This window comes from Pelobates fuscus, chromosome 2 (genome assembly GCF_036172605.1).
Source record: "Pelobates fuscus isolate aPelFus1 chromosome 2, aPelFus1.pri, whole genome shotgun sequence".
NCBI lineage: Eukaryota > Metazoa > Chordata > Amphibia > Anura > Pelobatidae > Pelobates > Pelobates fuscus.
The window spans coordinates 36,413,720-36,433,412 of NC_086318.1; the positions used below are offsets into that span (position 1 = coordinate 36,413,720).

The following is a 19,693-nucleotide window of genomic DNA, read 5'->3' on the forward strand; positions in this document are numbered from 1 at the left end:
GAATCATAGAGTTGTGGTGGGGTAACTGGGTCAATTTTTGTTGGGTTTTGGATCTGTCAGACCCCCTGCCTATAAAAGGCAAGCTTGGCAAACACTTTTTCACATTTTTTAATGTAGTTTTTGTCCCACGATGGGTTTGGGCTGTACTATTGTTCGAGCAGCCAGTTTATAAAGTGTAAAACAAAGAAAAGGAATATTGCCTAAATATGGGTATATCAAAAGTAAAACAAATTCAATTTCATCATATATTTAATAAATAATGCACCCTGTTGTCATCAAACCTTCTAGTGAAAAACTTCTAGTGAAAAGGTCTCCAGGTGGACATCTGCTGCCTCTCCATCTGAGCATGAGCTATTGCAAAAGTGGTGTTGGTGAAAGACAGAGTGTAAGCTGATCTAAAAGGTTGCCATTCCACTACAATAGGCCTTTTTTTTCCTAATTTTTTTCTTTTTTTATTATGGATGCATCCTGTGTGTGCCTGGACATTTCTCTTTTTATCTATTCATTTACATAACAACTAATGTATTTGTTTGAGATGTGTTAACATGGGTGTGGACTGCAAAGTAAGCCTCTTAAATTATGTAAAAATCAAGTAAAAGCCATGGAGAATATAGTTTTATTTTATATCGATTTTATTTTAAATATATATTCAAAACAGATTTTTTGATGTCGTGCATTAAAAAAAAAAAAAAATACCACTAAAAATTGTCAAATCTATTTTTATAGTTTTATTATTCTTTTAAATTAACATATTTGCACATTGCACTGGGAACACTAACATGGTGGATAACGCAATTAAAAGGCTGTCTTTATTTGGGGCCAGAGAACATAGAAAAACACCAATCAGCGCTGTAACGTTTCAGACATAGCTTTAATCATAGAGTTACAATATGAAAGTGCCACATATCTATAAAAATCCATAGTGCTTAACTACCAGTATACCCATAGTGTTTAATTAACATTATCAAATGATCATACGGTACACCCACAAATGCAAATGAGCACAGGTATACACTGTGTTTCAGACTTCACACTGAACTTCTGCGGGTGGATGCTGTGCTAAAGATACCATCAGAAATCCATTCACATAAGTAATCAAACCCGTGATATTGCACAAATTCTATAACGCACAGGAGGTGTCACAATTCCAATTTCAGGGGTAAGATTGACATCGGTTACCCCAGGAGGCAGATGGAAATAAAATTTTTGTAGAAGATTTGTAAAAAAGAGGAACAGCTCCATTTGTGCAAGATTTTCACCAGCACAGACTCTACGACCTGCAATAAATATAAATAAATTAGAAAAAGCATTTTGCAAGTTTTTATATTCACCTAACCATAGTTAGGTATATTATTCGGATATGTTTTAGAGTCATGTGGTCATTGCTGTATTACAAAAACAAAAACAAAACAAAAAAAAACATTAAGGAACAGCGCACACAAAACTACAGTTTGACATTTTAAAATTTTACAAGGCTTCTTAAATTCATCTCAACAAACAAACTCAGTTCCACCATATGGCCATATCATGTTAAGCCCACCATTGCATCACAGTACCCAAATATTGCTATGTCCTGCGCTAATTTTAACATGGGAGACAAACAGGTTAAATAGTGCTAGTGTGTAATGATTATGACGAGCTAAAGAGCATTCAATTAATCAGTTGTAAGGCCATTGTGAATATATATCATGTGAAATTAATGTGATAAACACAATTAGAAAGATATATACAGTACCATAGCTAAATAATTAAAATGATGGTGCTTTTATGCATTTATTCAAAATGCATATCATGTCTGCTCTATGTCAAAAAAATATTGTTAAAGTGACATTTCTATCCAAAATCTCCTCAAATGTATACTTTCCAAAGGGGCATCTGAAGTAGAGGGATGAGGGGAGGTGCTCATCCCAAAAATAATCTGGTCTGGACTCCAAACATACAAAAATATGAAATAGGGGTACACCTGGAACATGCATTTCTCATCGGAGATGCAACCGTAAAGAACAAAACTTATACAAAATACAGTTTTATGGAAACGCACACGAACACAAATATACAGGAGTAGAGGGAATATATACAAGTCATCAAATTAAAATATGACAGGTACCCCGCCCCTTTTCCAATGAAGCTACACCCACAGATGTGTTGCCATGCCCAATGATAGAAATCTGGAAAGTATATAAGTTTTAAGATACCGTGATAAATATATATTTAGTTGATGTCTGATATATCAATATAAACCTGTGTAGCGTGAAATTATGAGTGTACATTGGTGTACTATGCACTCACTTTTTACTCATCATTTATATAGTTTCAAAATTGTCTAAGACACGGAGACATGCACCTGAAGCTGTATCGCAAAAAGCCGCAAAAATTCATACCAACGAAAATCAAGACCCAGAGACAACTAAGCTATCCGTTACACGTGTGAATACATAAAAAAAAGCAGCGCTTATTGAGGCACCCAAAAATTCTGCGTGTGTGAGGACCCCAAACAAAACAGTGTGTGGAGAGCGCAAAAACGTACCGGGTAAGTCAACAAATATAAAACCAAAACAATCAGTTTTGCAACAAATCAAAAATGTGTCTATGAAACGACCTGCTACAACTGTAGATACAGCGTTGCAACCCTTAAATAAGAGAAATAGATCACACAAGACATCAAAACATGACCTAAACATGCAATTTGTTAATGACGTATATGCTCCTGGCTCCAATCGATTTACAGTGTTCAAAAAAATATCGTGTTTTGGCATAAGGTGAAAGCAGCCATACAGGATGTCATCTTTGATTTAGCCAAATCAGCAAACGTTGGTGAATTCAATGAAGTTGTGCTCTCAGCTTAAAAATTGATAGTGTGAGCGTGGCCTTTAGGCACGGTTATAGCATATTAGCACAAGCTAGGCACGGCAACACCTGTACATCAGAGAATGATAGCACAAGTTTACAACGGGACTTTGTATGCGGTTCATTAGAGTGGTGGTCAAATGAGATGTGGTTTTGGCCAAGCTTATTGACTGTCATTATCTTGTCTATAAACAAGCTTCGGGAGCTAATGGGTGTGAATGTTGTGACTGATGCGATATGGTCAAATCTCATACTCAAGATAACAATGATGGACAGTGCTGCTGATGATTAAGAGGGGCCTAATTTTGTTGAAGATGAACTGACTAGGCATGACTGGCTGTGGTTTAGTACGCAATTCAAAATTCCATAGTTTGAAAATAGGTACCAGGCCAAGATCAGTGCCTGATTACAGAACTAGATCTGTTAGGCGGGCTGTGAAAATACTGAGATGTGTAATGAGGTCTACAACAAACCATGGCTCGCACGGTAGTATGTGTACGCCAGCAAATGGTTCTGTGACTAACAAAGCTACAACAACAATGTCACACCCCTCAAATGCTGTTGTGACTAGTACAACCGGGGGTTCCAAACTCTGAGCATAATTCCCCTGTGGATATGCGGCCACATTTGCTAAATCCCAATAATGATGACAATCTGGTACACCAAGGGCCTCCAAGTCCTAAGAGTAGCCTTGATGTAGATGTGCAACAAGAAATGAAGAATCCCCTTGATGATGTTGTTGCTCCAGTATTTTTAGAGCATGTTGAACAACATCGAAGGGATCTAAACAATTTTAATGCTGTGGAGTTTTATGATCATTTTTGTATTGTGAATTTAGAGAGATTGCCCTCATTTGTTGCAGCAATAGAGTTGATGCATGATGCTATTGAAGGGACTTTAGACAGAATTTTACCCGGTATAGGGCAAATTATTTTGTTCAATTAAGATTGACTGCTGATGGCCTCTGTAGACCTTTGTATTCTATTAGAAGGTCTAAGGAGGGCATAAATGCGGTGGATTTTTTAAATGATCTTGCAAATTTGCTTCAAAAAAATGCAGAGATTATTGGTTGCGGTTCTTTACGATTTTGTGTTATCATTGTTAGGAATAGAGCTGGGGGTGTAATGACATGTAGACGTCTCAGATCAACACCCTATAGTCGCATTGTACAGACTAAAAGACAATGGCTGTTTGATTTTAATAATAACAATAATAACTTGTGTCTGGCAGCTAGTTGTTAAGACACTACCAGCCTAAAGGAGTGAAACCGCCGCTTAGTAGAGCTTCCCCTTTACAGAAATGCAGGCACGGCTGTTTTAGAACTCCAAACTCCCGAACGGAATCAGGGGAATGCGCCTATCTCCCGGACAGCATACTTACTAATAATCCAAACTCCCGAACTGTATTCCCATTAACTGCTGCTAACCGACGAATCAATATAGCATCCAAGCGGCTTACGTTCCCAGCAGTCAGTCTCTATCCGTGTATAGTAAATCCCCCCAAACACGAGACCAAGCTCCATAGTTGAGGGTAAAACAAGATCTGCTTTAATGAGGGCTACCTGCCCGGTATTTATGCAGGTCTCCCACCTGGTGGACACTCCCCTAGGGGACCAGATGGAAGACTGGGACACATATTGGACAGTAGCCAATCGCAGTGGCTCAGGGTTAAGCACCCCCCTTTACATACATAAATCCCTCCTCTCTATCCTGGAGATAATTGGGAAGGAATCTAATTATCTCCAGGGATAGAGGCAAATCACCATTTTAAATACAACTGTAAAAACACATACAAATATATAATTATACAAATACCGAATGCTTCGTGTAACGTATCCCCAGATAGCCTGGATCTGAGTGCATATTTATACCGAATAGCGCTCAGATCCAATGCGCATAGTTCAATCGCCATGAAGTCAAAGTCTTTCATATGTCTTTCGGTATACGATTGACTCCATGGGATGGCTATCTGGGTTAAGTTCATGCGTATGATCCAAACTCCCGAACGGACCGGTGTTCGTATGCCTCAACGAAAACGAAGGGCGACCGGTAGCTTCAGCGGTGTTCGGTAGATAAAGTGTCCGTTTATAGTTCCATAGAATCTTCGCCGAACACCGCTGGTCCTTCGCGTGTTTTAAATGGCCGCCACCTCGTGGTCGGCATACGAATGACGACCACCCTGAATACGGTTAGAATGGAGAGGTGTCTGCGGTTAACCACAACATTCTAATTGGGGCCAAGAAGTTAACCAGCAGCACACTTCTCTCCTGCGTGGCCGTCCGTTCTGTAGTTTTAATCGGTATCTTCTGAAACACACGAACAGGGGCATACGGACAGGTAAATTGACGAAAAAAGGGGCAAACAGACGAACCAGCAATCTCAGTCTATACAGATGGATCTGTCACACTAGTCTACGTGCCCTTATAGATAAAGAAATACCCGCTGATGCTGTGTTGTTGGAGCAAGCCCAAAGTATTCATAAAGCTCTGAGTATCCCTGATGATCACTTAGTCAGCTTTAGCGATATACCGGCTTTTGAGAATCATTTGGATGTCACCATTAAGATTCTCTATCACAACCATGGTGCATGGGGGTATTTTCAGTCAGATGCTATTGTCAAGAAGAAAGTATTGTTCATCTATCACGAAGGAGAACATTATTATAGCATAAAAAAAGATTAAAGCATTTATCGGGGCCTCTTACTTTTGTGATTACGGTCATACCCCTTTTTATCACAAAAATGTTCATTCCTGCCGTTACTTTTGCAAGGCGTGTCACAGACAGAATTGTGTGGATTTTACAAGTGAGCTCCCCAGATGCCCCTGCTGTTGCACATTTTGTCATTCTAAACAGTGTTTAGAGCTACACAATGAGCTTGCCAACTCTGGTAAAATATCCTGTAAAAACAAAACATATTGTGATTCGTGTGGGCGTTATGTTGTGATGGAAAATCATGAGTGTGAAGGTCTTAAGTGTCAGGTGTGTTATCAGCCAGTGGCCATATTGATGATCATGTTTGTTACATGCAAAAATGCAAAACTGATGATACCATAGACAAATACATTTTTAACGATTTTGAATGCATGCAGAAGACAGGCATACACATACCAAATTTTATCTATGCGGCCCACTTATGGTAAATGGTAAATTACTCTGTGTTACTGTGTTACTGTATCTGATTTTGGTATCCGGTTTATGGACTCGTTAAATTTCCTACCCATGAAATTGAGCAAGCTACCGCAGGCCATGGGTTTCGAAGGTTGCAAAGGTTATTTTCCACACTTTTTTAACACAGTGGAGAATCAAAATTATATCAGCCCAATGCCCTCTGTTGACTATTATGGTATTGAACAGATGATGCCTGATGAAAAAAGTCATTTCATGGACTGGTATAAGTCAAACCAGCACTGTGAATTCAACATTCCAATTGAACTTAAATATTGTATTGAGGGTGTTAATATCCTGAGAGAGGCATGCACCTGCTACAGAGCAAGTGTTATGGAAATGACAAGAAAATAAAAAACTATTAAGGGTGCTATTAAAGGTGCTCGTGGTCCTGAAGTGGTCATAGATTATATGACCCTTTCCAACTCACTACCCTAGCCTCTGTATGCATAGCCATGTACAGATTCAAATTTATGCCTAAGAACACCATCGCCATTATCCCCTCTGACAATTACCATAAAACTCAGAAGGGGTTTTCTACAGCATCTATCCAGTGGCTGATGTATGTTGAACATACAGAGAAGGTCACCATACAACACACCTTATAGGGTGGTGAAAAAGTTGTTGGTAATTGTAGATTATGCTAGCTTTAGTGTACCTATAATCTTAATTTTATTAATGACAGAAGTCTCTCTTTACTAGAACTCCACAGCAGCACAGAAAAACAACCAATCAGAAAAAAGTTAGGCACTATAAAACTCCCCTCCCCATGCATCATTTCCTCTTTCAAGCTGCGACAAAACAGAATAAAAGGCAGAAAAACATCATGGGGAAGAAACGAAGTCCTAGATACAACGATGTCCACCTTCCGAGAAGAGTCGTCAAACCAGATAACGTTGATGGACTGTAAACTGAAACGAGAGAAAAACAGAATCAAACAGGATGATTAGCCAATGAAATGTACTCTGAATAAACATGCAGGTACCCAATGTGGCAACCAAAATTAACCTTAATATGTAGATATCCCAACCCTATTATGAAAACAGACATAAGAAACAAGCAACAGGTAGCAGAGACAACAAACAGTTGCATACGTACCTGATAATCTAAACTATAACATTAAACAAGGGAGGGATAAGAAAGGGTGGGAAATACTCGCCTCCTGTCATTAATAAAATTAAGATTATAGGTACACTAAAGCTAGCATAATCTACAATTTTATAACATGACAGGAGGCTTCGTATTTGCTGTTTTAACGCTCAGTTCACCAATCCAACGCTGTTTGTGTCGCTGGTACCTATTCCAGGAAATAGAGTAATCCTAATTGGACATCCAAGTACGATAAATGACAGACGGATCAAAGAAGATGCCAGCCAACGAAGCATCTCAAATACGGAAAAAAAAAAAAACACCATCCATTGATGGATCCATTGTACGTGGTGTTGTGACCTGTTTCCTAGTAGTCTGTCCACGAGCTGGCAAACTGACCTATCAGCCATATCCCTGTAGTTATGTGTAGTTATGTCTCAACTCATGATCCATAAGGTGGCTCCTCCGCTCGTGCCAGGGTCAATATTCCAAATGGACTGTGTAATCCTCGGACGCAGTAGAGAAAAAGGCTCCAAAGGAAATCCATTCAGGGTTCCGAACTGAACTTGTGTGGAGGAACGGTGGTCGACTATTCTGGGAAAGGGAATCCCAGAAATCTGCAAAGGAATGGGAAATGCAAACAGGAACGCAGATTTCCATCCAGAAATGCCCTCGTCCAAGAGTGAAAGATGTCTGTGTAGGAGTCGGGGCACACCAGGTACCTCCATAAAGTCTCGTAGGTCTCCTCGACGATAGTGGGCAAGTAGGTTAGCGCGAATCCAACAAAACGGCTCCCGTGAAGGATAAATAGAATATAGACGGAGGGTCCTCCATCTCCGAACCATGATCACCAGGTATGCGCTCCAAGGAGAGGGGGCTGTCCTGCCCTCTTATCCCAAGATCTGATGACCGGGGAGGGCAAGACAACCAGGGTTTCCGGTCTTACCATGTGATCCATACGTACGGTTCTACCTTCAGACTGGGTAATAGGCCTTCCTTAATCTTGTGACCCAAGCAAGGCAGAGCCCGTTTGCTCCATGAAGGTCTCCGTATCTCCTGATATCTTGACATGGGAGAAAACAGAAAGCAATTCCCTGTATTATATGGTGCAGAATATACCAAAAACCTGCATTCTCTCAATACCGGAGGACCATCCATTAGCCGAACCATCTCCAGGAGTGTGTGTAAATTAGTGGGGGTCTCCCCCCGTTATACCTCTATGCAAATTTCTTGCGTGTGTCACAGCGGTCCGGATCCAGTAGATCCATTACCGGAGATAGAATAGAGGGATCCAGTCTAAATAATGATATCTAGCATGACCAGGCAGTCCTCTAGAACAAAGTCAGTAGCATGGATGACATCTCTAATTGAATGCAGGAGGGACGCCCCTCTATGTAGTCATGTCCTGCACAGGAACAAGCCCGTGTGATGAACAAATGGCCAGCGCTCGAGTGTATGAGAGAGCCGCGCTCTCTACTAATGTGATTGCATACCGAGGTAGCGTCTGACTGCTAGCCTGAGCGGGCCGCACCCGTTAACAACCAACAGCAGAGTCTACATCCATGACTCTCTATGAGAATGTTCCTCCAAACCTGTCCTCTGTATCCAGCCCAGTATCTGGTTGAGGTCGAGGGAGGGGCTGCGCCCTCTAATAACAGACAGTATCCGGTTCTGTATCTAAGAGTGTTCGCCCTCTGTTCCTGAAAATAAACATACTTGTATCGAGATGATGGAGGGCCGCACCCTCATGTGATGCAAACTAGAGTCCCTAGCGACTCAGGGCGGCCAAACAGCAGGGCACACCTCTATAAATGTCAGCATAAGGCTGAGGGCAATCTTCGGAAACAACGATGGAAAACTATCAACCAACTATCCGGATCCCATGCGTGCGCGCGGGGTCCAGGAAGACCGTTGTAGTCTGAGGAAAGCTGGAGACGTTCTCCGCAATCCACGAGTGCCCGGGAGGTCGGAGGAGGTCAAGTCAGGCCTCTCGACGACCCGAGCGAAAAGGGAAAGGAAGTCCTGAAAGAACAAAAAGGCAACAATAAAACGTAGATAAGAGTAAATACACCAATTCTATCTCAGATAGAAGGCAAATAGCAGGCCGGAAGGTAATAAAAGCAAGTCCCACTGGACAGGGCCAGGAGCTAACCGAACGCGGGGGAAAAAAATACAGACACCTATAAGGGTTCCGGGAGGCAGAAGCAATATATATAGACAATATAATATGATATCAAAAAATAATATGACTAAATGCAAAATACATAATATAGATATAACTGAATACTATAAACAAAAAATATATAAATATAGATATAATGATAACATCATGATTAAATTAAATAAATATGTATCCTAAAGAAATCCTAATAAAACCCAAAGCCACCCACAATAAGCAGGAGGCAGTGGTACTCTGACCTGTACTGATGCACACATACAGTATGAGGAATGCTCTTTGATAGGCACTTGGTGTAATAACGAAATGCAAATGTCTTTGGATAAAGGATACATATTGGGCAAAATCTTTGAAATTTGGCATTTTCCTATATCCACTAAAACATTGTTTGACAAGTACATCAAAGTTCATCTCAGAGATAAGCAGGAGGCATCAGGCTATCCTAATTGGTGTACCACTGATGAAAACAAAATAAGTATGTTCATTACTATTATGTCAAAGACGGGGTTATGTTAAGACCTGAAAGGATAGAGGTAAACCCTGCAAAAAGGCAAATTACTAAATTATTTCTAAATTCTTTATGGGGTAAATTTGGACAGAAACCTAATTTGCAAACCACTAGTCTGGTGTCTGACCCTGATGAACTTTTTGGCTATGTATTTTAACCACAATATGAAGTATCATCTTTAGATTTCATAGATGACTCCACAGCCATGCTTAGCTGGAAAAATGCAAAAGGTTTGGAAGGCATGGCTCGTAACATTAATATTTTTATTGCGTGCTTTACCACAGCCTACGCCCGTCTTGAACTGTATAATATCTTCAACCGTCTAAAGGAAAGATGTTTGTACTATGACACTGACTCTGTTATTTTTGTTAGCAAAGACGGAGACTGGAACCCACCTCTAGGTGACTATCTAGGTGAACTAACTAGTGAGTTACCGACTGACACATACATTACAGAGTTTGTGTCTGCAGGGCCTAAAACCTATGACTACAAGTTGACGACTGACAAAACAACTCTTAAGGTGAAAGGTATAACACTGAATGCTAGCAATGCTATGCTGATTAACTTTGACAGTTTGAAAGACCTGGTACTGGACTATCCACTATACCCAGGGCCTGATGACGGAAAGGTATTATAATACAACAAACAGGAATCATCAGAAACAAATTGTGTTGGCGGATAGAAACACACCCACTTCGCAAAACCGTGTGTATAACAGTGTGTATACACTAAAAGACTATTGACAGACAACTTTACAACCCATCCATTTGGAAACTAATTACACACAATGGACACACCCCTGCAACATCCTTTTTCATGTATCTTAGCGGGACCTTCTAGCTCAGGAAAAAGTTATTTTTTTAAACAACTTTTACATCATGCTAACAATCTTTTGTCGCAGAATCCTGATAACATTGTTTGGTTTTATGCTTGTTGGCAGGGTCTTTATGATGATTTATTGCATACAATCCCTAATATTCGTTTTGAAGAGGGTTTACCCATTACATTTAACAATGATGATATGATGATATGCATTCACCAAGTACGTCCATCACAGGAATCTCAGTATCGGGTCCAAAATGTATTCTGTCAAGGTAAAAAAAGCAGAACAATAACTTTAAACACTAACTATATGGTACTTTTTAAGAACCCTAGAGATAAGCTGCAAATTAACACTCTAGCACGCCAAATGTATCCTGGAAAATCACAATTCTAGAATCTTTTGAAAATGCTACTAGTAGATCATATGGCTACTTGTAGATTTGAAACCAACAATCCCTGAAGAGTACTGTTTAAGAACAGGTCTTTTCCCACCTGCCCTGCCGGCGGTATACATTTATAAAAAAACATCTAAAAAGATATATAAAGTTATGCGTGTTTCATTTTCTACAGTATCTCATCGACTGTAAACATGTTGCTGAGAATAAAGTGCCACTGGGATATATTAAAAACTTTAATCAAAGTATCTCCGGCTCAGAGAAAAGCCATTTTATGTTCAGTGTCCCATGATTTAGTCACAGCCATATGTGAAATCGTGCTCAGTACCCTCAAAGGAAGAATACCTTTATCACCGCAAAAAAAGAAAGTGGCAAAAAAATATAAAATCATTGTGTAATAAAAAAAATCTCAATTGTTAAGAAGAAACAGATGGTTAAACAGTCTGGTGGATTTATTGGTTCTCTGCTGGGTTTTGCTATACAGCTTCTTACCGGTCTTCTCTCTAACCGATAATGGAATATGCTGAAAAAAATTTATTTGGTTCCAAAAAAAGAGTTAGATCTAATACAAAAGAACACTCACAGACTCATGAGCAGAGTCAGAGTGCTAACACAAAGACTTGATGCAGATATTATGTCTCTACTTCAAAGTAAAAATGTGCCAACAGCTGAGAAGATATCCAGGTACACCACAATACTGCAAAAATATTTACTACACGCAAAGCAGAGTGACAGGGAAAAGCTGAACTTAACACTTATTACCACCGGGAGATTCCACACCTATGGACACTCATCAGCCACCAATTACTGAACCCTCTCATGTTTTGCAAATAATATTAGTAGTGAGGTACTCCATAATGTTTATGACCGCTATAAAAAGTACTCTGAACTGTTGCTTACCAGAATGACGCATGCCAAACACGTTGCAAATTGGAATGATAAGGGAGAGTTTGTTTATAAAAAGGAGGAGGTATCATTAGAAAAAGAGACACTGAATGAGCTTTGGGAGAGATAAGAGGAAAACCATGAGAGGACAAAGTCACAGAGACCAAGCGATTGAAGAGTTTGAAGAAAGAGAGCATGATCAACGGTGTCAAAGGCCGCTGAGAGGTCAAGAAGAATTAGTATGGAGTAGTAGCCTTCGGATTTAGCTGCGATTAGGTCGTTAGTAACTTTGATAAGGGCAGTCTCTGTAGAGTGGAGAGGGCGGAAGCCAGATTGAAGGGGGTCAAGGAGAGAGTTGGAATTGAGGAAATGAGACACACGGGTAAAGACAAGTCTTTCAGTGTGCCTTGTGTCCCCATGTCTCCCAATGTCCCACTGTCCCCATGTCTATGTCCCAACTGTCCCCATGTCTCCCAGTGTCCCCAAGTGTCTGTCTCCCAGCCAGTGTCCCCAGTGTTCCCTAGTCTCCCAGTGTCCCCTAGTCTCCCAGTGTCCCCTAGTCTCCCAGTGTCTGTGTTCCCATATCTCTGTGTCCCTAGTGTCTTAGTGTCCCCAAATGTTTCAGTGTCCCCATGTCTCCCAGTGTCTGTGTTCCTAGTGTCTCAGTGTGCCTAGTGTCCCCATGTCTCCCAGTGTCCCTATATGTCCCAGTGTCCCCATGTCTATGTCCCAACTGTCCCCATGTCTCCCAGTGTCCCCAAGTGTCTGTCTCCCAGCCAGTGTGCCCTAGTCTCCCAGTGTGCCCTAGTCTCCCAGTGTCCCCTAGTCTCCCAGTGTCTGTGTTTCCATGTCTCGGTGTGCCTAGTGTCTTAGTGTCCCCAAATGTTTCAGTGTCCCCATGTCTACCAGTGTCTGTGTCCCTAGTGTCAGTGTCCCCATTTCTCCCAGTTTCCCTAAATTTCTCCGTGTCCCCCTGTCTCCCAGTGTCCCCATGTCTCCCAGTTTCTCCGGTTCTCTCAGTGTCCCCATGACTCTAGTGTCCCCGTCCGCATGTCTCTAGTGTCCCCGGGTCTCTCAGTGTCCCCGGGTCTCACTGTGTCCCCAGTATCCTAGTGACATGGGGACACACTGAGACATTGGGAGAAATGGGGACACAGACACTGGGAAACTAGGGAACTGGGCGACATGGGGACTCTGACACTGTGATACATAGGGACACAGACAGTGGGTGACTTGCGAGACTGAGACACTGAGAGACAGGGAGACACTGGGAGCAATCCATCTATACAGCAGAATCAAACTGTGAGTAGTTTGTTGGTGATTTTACAGAAATTTCTCTGATGTCACTCCTTGTGATTTACATCATGTGATGTCACGCTTAACTAATTAATTATACAAATGATTAAGGCTGGTATATTTTTCCAAGAAAGGTGGCAACCTTAACTACTCTTCCCATACTCTTGCTTAAAGGAGCACTATAGGGTCAGGAACACAATCATGTATTTCTGACCCTATTATGTTAAAACCACCAACCTGGCCTCTTCTTGCCTCCCTAAATATAATAAAATATTACTTGTATTCAAGTCTGCAGCTGCTGGCTCTGCCTGTGAACAGACTGTCTGCTGACATCATCAGAAGTGGTGGTCTGAGCAAATTACAATACTTCCCCATAGGATTGGCTGAGGCTGTCAACTAGGCAGATCAGGGGCAGAGCTAGCACAAGTCCAACATAGCCCTGGCCAATCAGCATCTCCTTATAAAGATAAATTGAATCAATGCATCTCTATGAGGAAAGTTCAGTGTCTGCATGCAGAGGGTGGAGACACTGAATGACAGTGCTGCACACTAGGCAGTACTGCCCCAGGAAGCACCTCTAGCAGTCATCTAAAGAGCGACCAGTGGAGTTATTTTCTCTGAAAAGACAGTGTTTACTGCAAAAAGCTTGAATGGAATGATTCTACTTACCAGAACAAATACAATAAGCTGTAGTTGTTCTGGTGACTATAGTGTCCCTTTATGTTTGGAAGCTTGAGAGGGATGTATGGGAACAAAACTTGTGTGGACTGGCTGACAATAAAATTAGTTTAGGTAATGCAGACGTTGGTCTCTCTAACACTGTGGCATGTCCCCTTTATTCTACACTCACCTTTTCTCTGTCTCAGACTATATACCAGGAACTTCTGCCTGCTAGTAAGAAGGTAAGGAGACTAGTGGACCAGCGAGTGCTAGGGTACAGTCCTTAGAAAGCATGGAGTGAGCGCATCATTAGACACATTTATGTCAAGCTCAGGTGTGCTGCCTGCATAGTATGCCCTTAGTTGGACAGCCTGCAGGATTGGCGGGCAGCCTGACATGCATTCATGCCAGGCTGACCTTCCAATTCTTTGGACAAACATGCCCCTTTCTGGGCATGTTCACCCCTTTTGGCAGGTCTAGTCACGTGATTCGCACCAGTGGCACACCCTTTTACCGCGCCCATTGATTTCCTGCTTCACTGGACACTGCTGTTAGGGGGTATGGATTTACTTATAAGATGAACGCATAAATTAGAGGGAGATTAGCATAGAGTATGTGTTTTCTTATTGCTGCATCCTTTGAGTTTCCCTCCAGCACCATGTCCATCAGATACATAATGCTTGGGAGGTATGACTGTTTTAGTGTTTTTGGTCAATTCCGTAATTAGGCCCATCATAATTGTCAGCTCCAGGCCCACTGGGCTCTTAATCCGGCCCTGATCTTATCTCGTACCATTTAACCCCTGTATTACAATTCAACTTTGAATTATATAATATAATGTGTTGGCGTGTTTGGAAATACAAAATATATAAAAGGCATGCTGATTGCAAAAACAACTTGTTTGTATGTGGATTTGCTACTCTAACCTCTTCCCCTCAATAAAGTGAGGTTTTAGCAAGTTCTAGTCATAAGTGCCTGCATGTGTTTGAGGCAGAGTAAACAAAACCACCCAAATGAACTCAGTCCTGGAGTCTCAGAAAAAACAAAGGTATTAAGGAATAAAGACATTTGCCTAGACATCGGTCTGTCTCATACAAATCCCCTGCAAGGGCAAAATACAGTTGCCTATTAGGCTGTAATTTAACTAGATTGTATATGCTGGTATGTTGTTTGCACCTCTCTATTATAAAGAGTGGACATGCATACACCGTCTTTCTCTCGATACAGCACATTTATTACATTCAGATAAAAACATTGATATTTTCTTATTCTTTTAAGTACCTGCAGAAAATGGTATAAAAGCCTCATTCTTCACAAAATCCCCTCTTGAGTCAAGAAAATGATTTGGATTAAATTTTTCTGGTTCTGCAAACTGTGTCTTGTCACGAAGAACAGAGTATAACAAAGGGACGATATATGTTCCCTAGAAGAAAAAATATCAATATTAATGGAAGTAGAAACAGAATGTCATTGCATTAAGTGCTGGAGAAGATAATGGTTTGGATCATTGAAGGAATTTTTCATTTGTGTAAATATGGTGTAAATAAGTTGGGTTACATTGCGGTTTATAAAAAAAAAAAAAAATGTCCAAAACTACTCAAGCAATAGTTTTGAATAATAATACAAATGTGCAAATAGATGTATTTAAAATGCAATGTGCCAATTAATCATTTTCACAGTGTGTCATTCAAGAAAACCCCTTTCAAAATTCATGAAATTGCGCTCAAAATTTAAATGGCATCAGAGTGGTTAAAAAGTATATGTCTGTATATAGTTAACCTATATGTCTGTCCAAACAATGTATCTTTTTTATATTAAAGGGACTCCAATGCCAGGAAAACAAACACCACTGAATTTTTGGAAAGACCTCAAACATACAGTCACACAATTGTAGATCGACATATAGCCCTATAAAGCGATGAGGTATACCAGGTTGACGAAATTGCCTTCAAGAATGTCTTCTTTAATGGAAACTGGAACAGAGTGAGCTGGGGAAATAGTGTGTGGTGTAGCAGGGGTGGGGGGACGGAGGAAAATTGATAGTTACAGTACACATCCCCCTGTGTTTACAAGCACCCCCCCCCCCCAGTGTGTTTGGGGGTGCTTTTACTGTAACTGATGTGCCAGGTGAGTTGCCTGAAGTAGAGGGGACTGTTCTAGTTTTGACATTTGTCATTTAGAGCCTGTAAGGTCGACAGGGTAGAAGACAACGTGTCTTGCATGTCAATCAGCGGAAACGGCATAGGGAAGTAGGATATATATTTGAAAAAAATATATTTTCTTACCCCTCATGGGTTATAAATATTCCTTATTCTCTGGTCCTCTACAAGAGGCCTAGGAGTCTGAGGGTTCTGCACAGTATCTCAATTGTAAAGAGAACTGCACTCTTCTGGTTCTCAGCTGTTACGCCTGGTATCTGTTGAAGCCCCAAATAGGGAGTCAAAGCTCCAAGTGCTCCTTTCACAACTGGGACTACTACATCCTTTGTAGCTTCTCTTTAAGTCCTTGGTATTTGACCACATTCTCATGTTCCTTCTGCCTGATATTATAGTCATATAAAATATACAATCTATAAAAGAAAAGAGAACGCAATAGAGTAATACTGTAACTCCAAATAACATTGGAGAATATATTGCACTCACAAGAGTGTAATTGATTGCAGGCACACAAAAATGGCTCTAAAGATAGAACCTTATTTCTTCTCTTTACTCACATTAATATGTGTAAGGGAAGGAGAGAGACATAAACATACTGCAACAATGTTGACAAAATATACACCTTTATTTGAATTGAGATACTGTGCAGTACCCTCAGGAACCTGAAATTGCCTTTTTCTGAAGATGGCATCACAAAAGTATCTTTCAAGCAACTGAGTGTATACAACCATTCTTAATGAGAGATATCGGCTCCACTAAAGATCTCCACGAAGCAAATTCTTCTGGATCTCTCCTACAGTGATTGTGAAAAGTGGGTTTCTTGCAATAACAGATGAACACATGTCTCTGTAAACACATTTTCTCCACCATTGATAGCTGTGGACAACTGATTGCAACATGCTGTTGACTATAGCTTTCTTTGCCTTAAACCAAAGGCTATCAGAAAGATGCCATAAATTACATGATGTACTTTCAATGTCAATACTACCACAAGGAGAAGACCATTTCAGGCTCTGGGCAAATTGAGCCGTCTTGCTGTTTTGCATAGTTTAATAGTTACAATTTTATAATGAGGAGCTGTCTCCTGTTAAACTCTAGTTTGTCAATGACATTTGTGTAGAGTGTGATGTGAGTAGTAAAATAAATAAGAAAACTTACTTTTGGAATAAAATATCCCTTAAAATTGACATCTTTAGTCGTTTCATGAGGCAAATTCATGGGTACAATGCTGGCAAATCTCTGGATTTCATGTATAACAGCGTTGGTATACGGCATTTTGAAGCGGTGATCATATCTAGGAGGTGAAGTTCCTATTACCCTTGAAATCTCATCTTGAACTTTTTCTGCAAGCAATTAAAATATATAGATTTACTAATTCATAAAAAAAAGAAAAATCAAATATTTGGCAATAATTTCTACCATTGTTTGCAGTTTATTCAATAAAAATATTTCACGTAAAATTTCACGTAAAATTTGCTATATTAGATTATAGCTTAATAGTGAATAATGGACATTCTTGAGTCTCACTGAAAATAAATTAAATATATTATGTTGTAATAAAATAACATTTGGTTTAAACTCACCATTGATTTTACAAAAAATTGTTCAATTCAGTTTATGGTTTTGCATGTAACCAAATAACCAAAAAAAAAAAGTGTTAAATGTCCAGTTACAGCTGTGCTTCCCCAAAGTGACACAACAGTGACACAAAGTAATACAGAAAATAATACCAAACCAACATAGCGTGCTTAAACCGGATTGGATTGAACCTAGATTTCAGAAAGGCTTTTGACACCGTTCCACATAGAAGGCTCATCAATAAACTGCAATCTTTAAATTTGGATTCCAATAGCAAGATTTTTCAGCTTGTGCCGGTATTTCTATTTTTAGATTGATAATACACTGCAATACCGGCGTCGGCCAGCAGATACTGTGTATGGAGAGAGACGGGGTAGGTAAGAGCTGTGGCAACTGAAATTTAATGTGGATAAGTGCAAGATAATCAGGGCCGTCTTTAAAATTGATTTGGCCTGGGCAAGAATTTGATGGGGCCTCCTGACCCCCACTCCCTGACATGCAATCACGCTCTCCACTTCCCAACGCAATAGCAGAACCATTTTCCCATGCTTGCAGAGTCGTATTTAGCACTTGTGAGTTGTGTTTGTGTGTTTGAATGGAAGCATGCTTCTATGTGTATTTTTTGTTTGCTTGTTGTTACGGTTGCCTCCAGGCTGGCTGGAAGTTGGACCGTAGAAAAGGATGCTCCTAGCGCTCACCAAAGGACCATCAGCACCGCAGCCACCATAAGCACTGAAGACTCCACGAACCACCACTGCTGGGCTGGTATCTCGCCGTCTGCTCTGCGCCCTGGACCTACGACCAGGCTCCAGGTTCCAATAGGCAAACCTCTTCCTTCTGTAGAGCGAAGCAGGATCAGGTACAAGAGCTCAGTAGCTAAGGGAGTATGAAGAGCATAGCAATCCCTGTAGTGATTATAGCTGTCCCCTACAAACATGAGTCAAGGATGCAAGTTAGAGGGTCAGCAGAGGTCTGAGGTGCTGGAACACCCAGCCTGGTTTTTATTACCATTTTGTAAATACAGGACCACCCACAGGGCGGGACAAAACAACCAATCATACACGTAAATCATTAAAACCACTCCCAGTAATTACACACAAAATCCTCCCCTATGTCTGTGATATAATTATGCTACACAAGGGATTAACATAATTATCACAGACAGTAAAAATACAGTTTTCACACATACACTGTAACTTTAAAACTATACATTCAATCTCCATAAAAAAATACATATTTGAACTCAGCACACTTCAAACATAAACACTTCCAAAAATCAGCCAAATCCCTCCAGTGGATCAAAAGTTAGCTGGAGGTCCCTTTATGACCGACCGCAAACACAATTTCCTGCCCAAAACAGTTCCATAGATTTGGGCTGTGCGGTCGGTCAATTTCATGCAGAAAAACGACTAAGTCCCATTTCGAACGGGACTTAGTCTCTGGAGCTGAAAAACGAAGTGTAGGAGAAGGTAAGGGTCAGCGGTGTTCGTTAAAATGTGTCGCCGATTTCATTTCCACAGAATCTTTAGCATACACCGCTGACCGCATTCAAATGAACAAAGATGGCCGCCGCCACGTGCAATTAACCTGCAGTAACCTCACAGCCTGGGAGGTAAATTGCCTGCACACTTTAACTTCTGGGTGGTCCGCCTGTGTGGTACTTGGTTCAGTAAGCCCTATTTACTGAACCAAGTGGGAGAGAGCCAGGGGCAAGTTATTTTACAGGTCTGGGGACATAGTCTTAAAGGGGCATTGATCAGCAAAGTCACAATATGTCCCCAGACAGTTCTTAAAGGGCCATACACACCCAATAAAAGTTAAGTTTTCAGGGGCACAATCTTACAGGGGCCATAGTCATGAGGAAGGAGGCTGGCAAATAGGCTTCTCCACAATCCAGGGAAGCAGGGCAATTTTCCATTTAAAGGGCCAGTTACAAATGGCAATCTATAACACTTGTTTTTTTAAATGCTGGGGTGTGTTTATATATATTTTTGGTGTTTATGTATTGTTGACATTTCAATGCAGGACTGTGTTTGTATGTAGTGTTGAAGGTTGAATGCAGGGGTGCACTTGTGTGTAGTGTTGGTGATTTGAATGATGAGATGTATGCACATGTA

The 19,693-nt window shown here is 40.7% G+C and overlaps 1 protein-coding gene across 1 annotated transcript in view; it reads right to left on the reverse strand.

Annotated features, from left to right (window-relative positions):
* Window positions 1-795: 795 nt before the first annotated feature.
* LOC134586132 (uncharacterized) overlaps window positions 796-19,693 on the reverse strand; it is a 153,579-nt gene continuing 134,681 nt past the window's right edge. The window contains exons 16-18 of the mRNA XM_063441641.1: window positions 17,157-17,341; window positions 15,124-15,265; window positions 796-1,277 (exon numbers count right to left, since the gene is read on the reverse strand). Coding sequence (XP_063297711.1) covers window positions 1,096-1,277; window positions 15,124-15,265; window positions 17,157-17,341 — 509 coding nt within the window. The 3' untranslated portion in view covers window positions 796-1,095. The remainder of the gene's footprint in view (window positions 1,278-15,123; window positions 15,266-17,156; window positions 17,342-19,693) is intronic.